The following is a 779-nucleotide window of genomic DNA, read 5'->3' on the forward strand; positions in this document are numbered from 1 at the left end:
CTTGTGCGTAGACCTTTACAGACTCTTAATACTAAGGCGAGCTTTGCTTCAAGAACTTTCAAAAGATGTATGGGCTCATTTACGCCTTTGACAATAATTGGTTTGTTTCTTAAAGCTAACGTATTATTGGTTCTCGAAACCGCAGGTGATAGGATCAGGACAGTGCGAGACTCAAACATGCGTAGATGTTGGTGTGGATGATGACAGTGGCCTGGGTAGTGACAGTGATTGGCAGATTCGTCCAGTTGTGGTCCAAACAACTGGAGATAAAATGCAATGCATTCATAACATTTCCGAGTTTAAAAGGTCTAGACCAATATTCCCTGTTGTTAAAATTAAGTAGTATAAGACAAGCAACAACAAGGCCGTCATGATAAAGCAGTTTTCCTTTCCTTGACGTGCCTTTGTAAATTTTAAAGGAATTAAATGTCGAATAAAATACATTATTCAATTGAAACAATTGTTATTGTCACTACTAAAGCATAGCGAACCTACGATGCATAAGAAATATTTTGACACACTTAAAATCTGGTCCATTTCTTTAACAGTAGACCCATATCAATCAATGTCCAAACAAACCTTAAGCAAGGACGACGACGACGGCTACGAGAACGCAACAAATTTGCATTATCAGTTGGCAAAAACAATAGCTTTGCACGCCCTGCACGTGCGTTTTACATTTTGATACATTTCTTTGCCGTTCTCGTCTTGACTATGACGTGAAATGATCAAATTTGAGGTCATGTGGAGAACGAGAGCACATGACGACGAATTTTCAA

The 779-nt window shown here is 38.8% G+C and overlaps 1 protein-coding gene across 1 annotated transcript in view; it reads left to right on the top strand.

The window, feature by feature from the left end:
• The window catches only part of LOC138057295 (nardilysin-like), a 74587-nt gene extending 74130 nt beyond the window's left edge, over positions 1-457 (top strand). Inside the window, exon 42 of the mRNA XM_068903346.1 lies at positions 146-457. Within this exon, the coding sequence (XP_068759447.1) occupies positions 146-343 (198 nt within the window). The 3' untranslated portion in view covers positions 344-457. The remainder of the gene's footprint in view (positions 1-145) is intronic.
• The last annotated feature ends 322 nt before the right edge of the window (positions 458-779 follow it).

Source organism: Montipora capricornis, chromosome 7 (genome assembly GCF_036669925.1).
Source record: "Montipora capricornis isolate CH-2021 chromosome 7, ASM3666992v2, whole genome shotgun sequence".
Classification (NCBI taxonomy): domain Eukaryota; kingdom Metazoa; phylum Cnidaria; class Anthozoa; order Scleractinia; family Acroporidae; genus Montipora; species Montipora capricornis.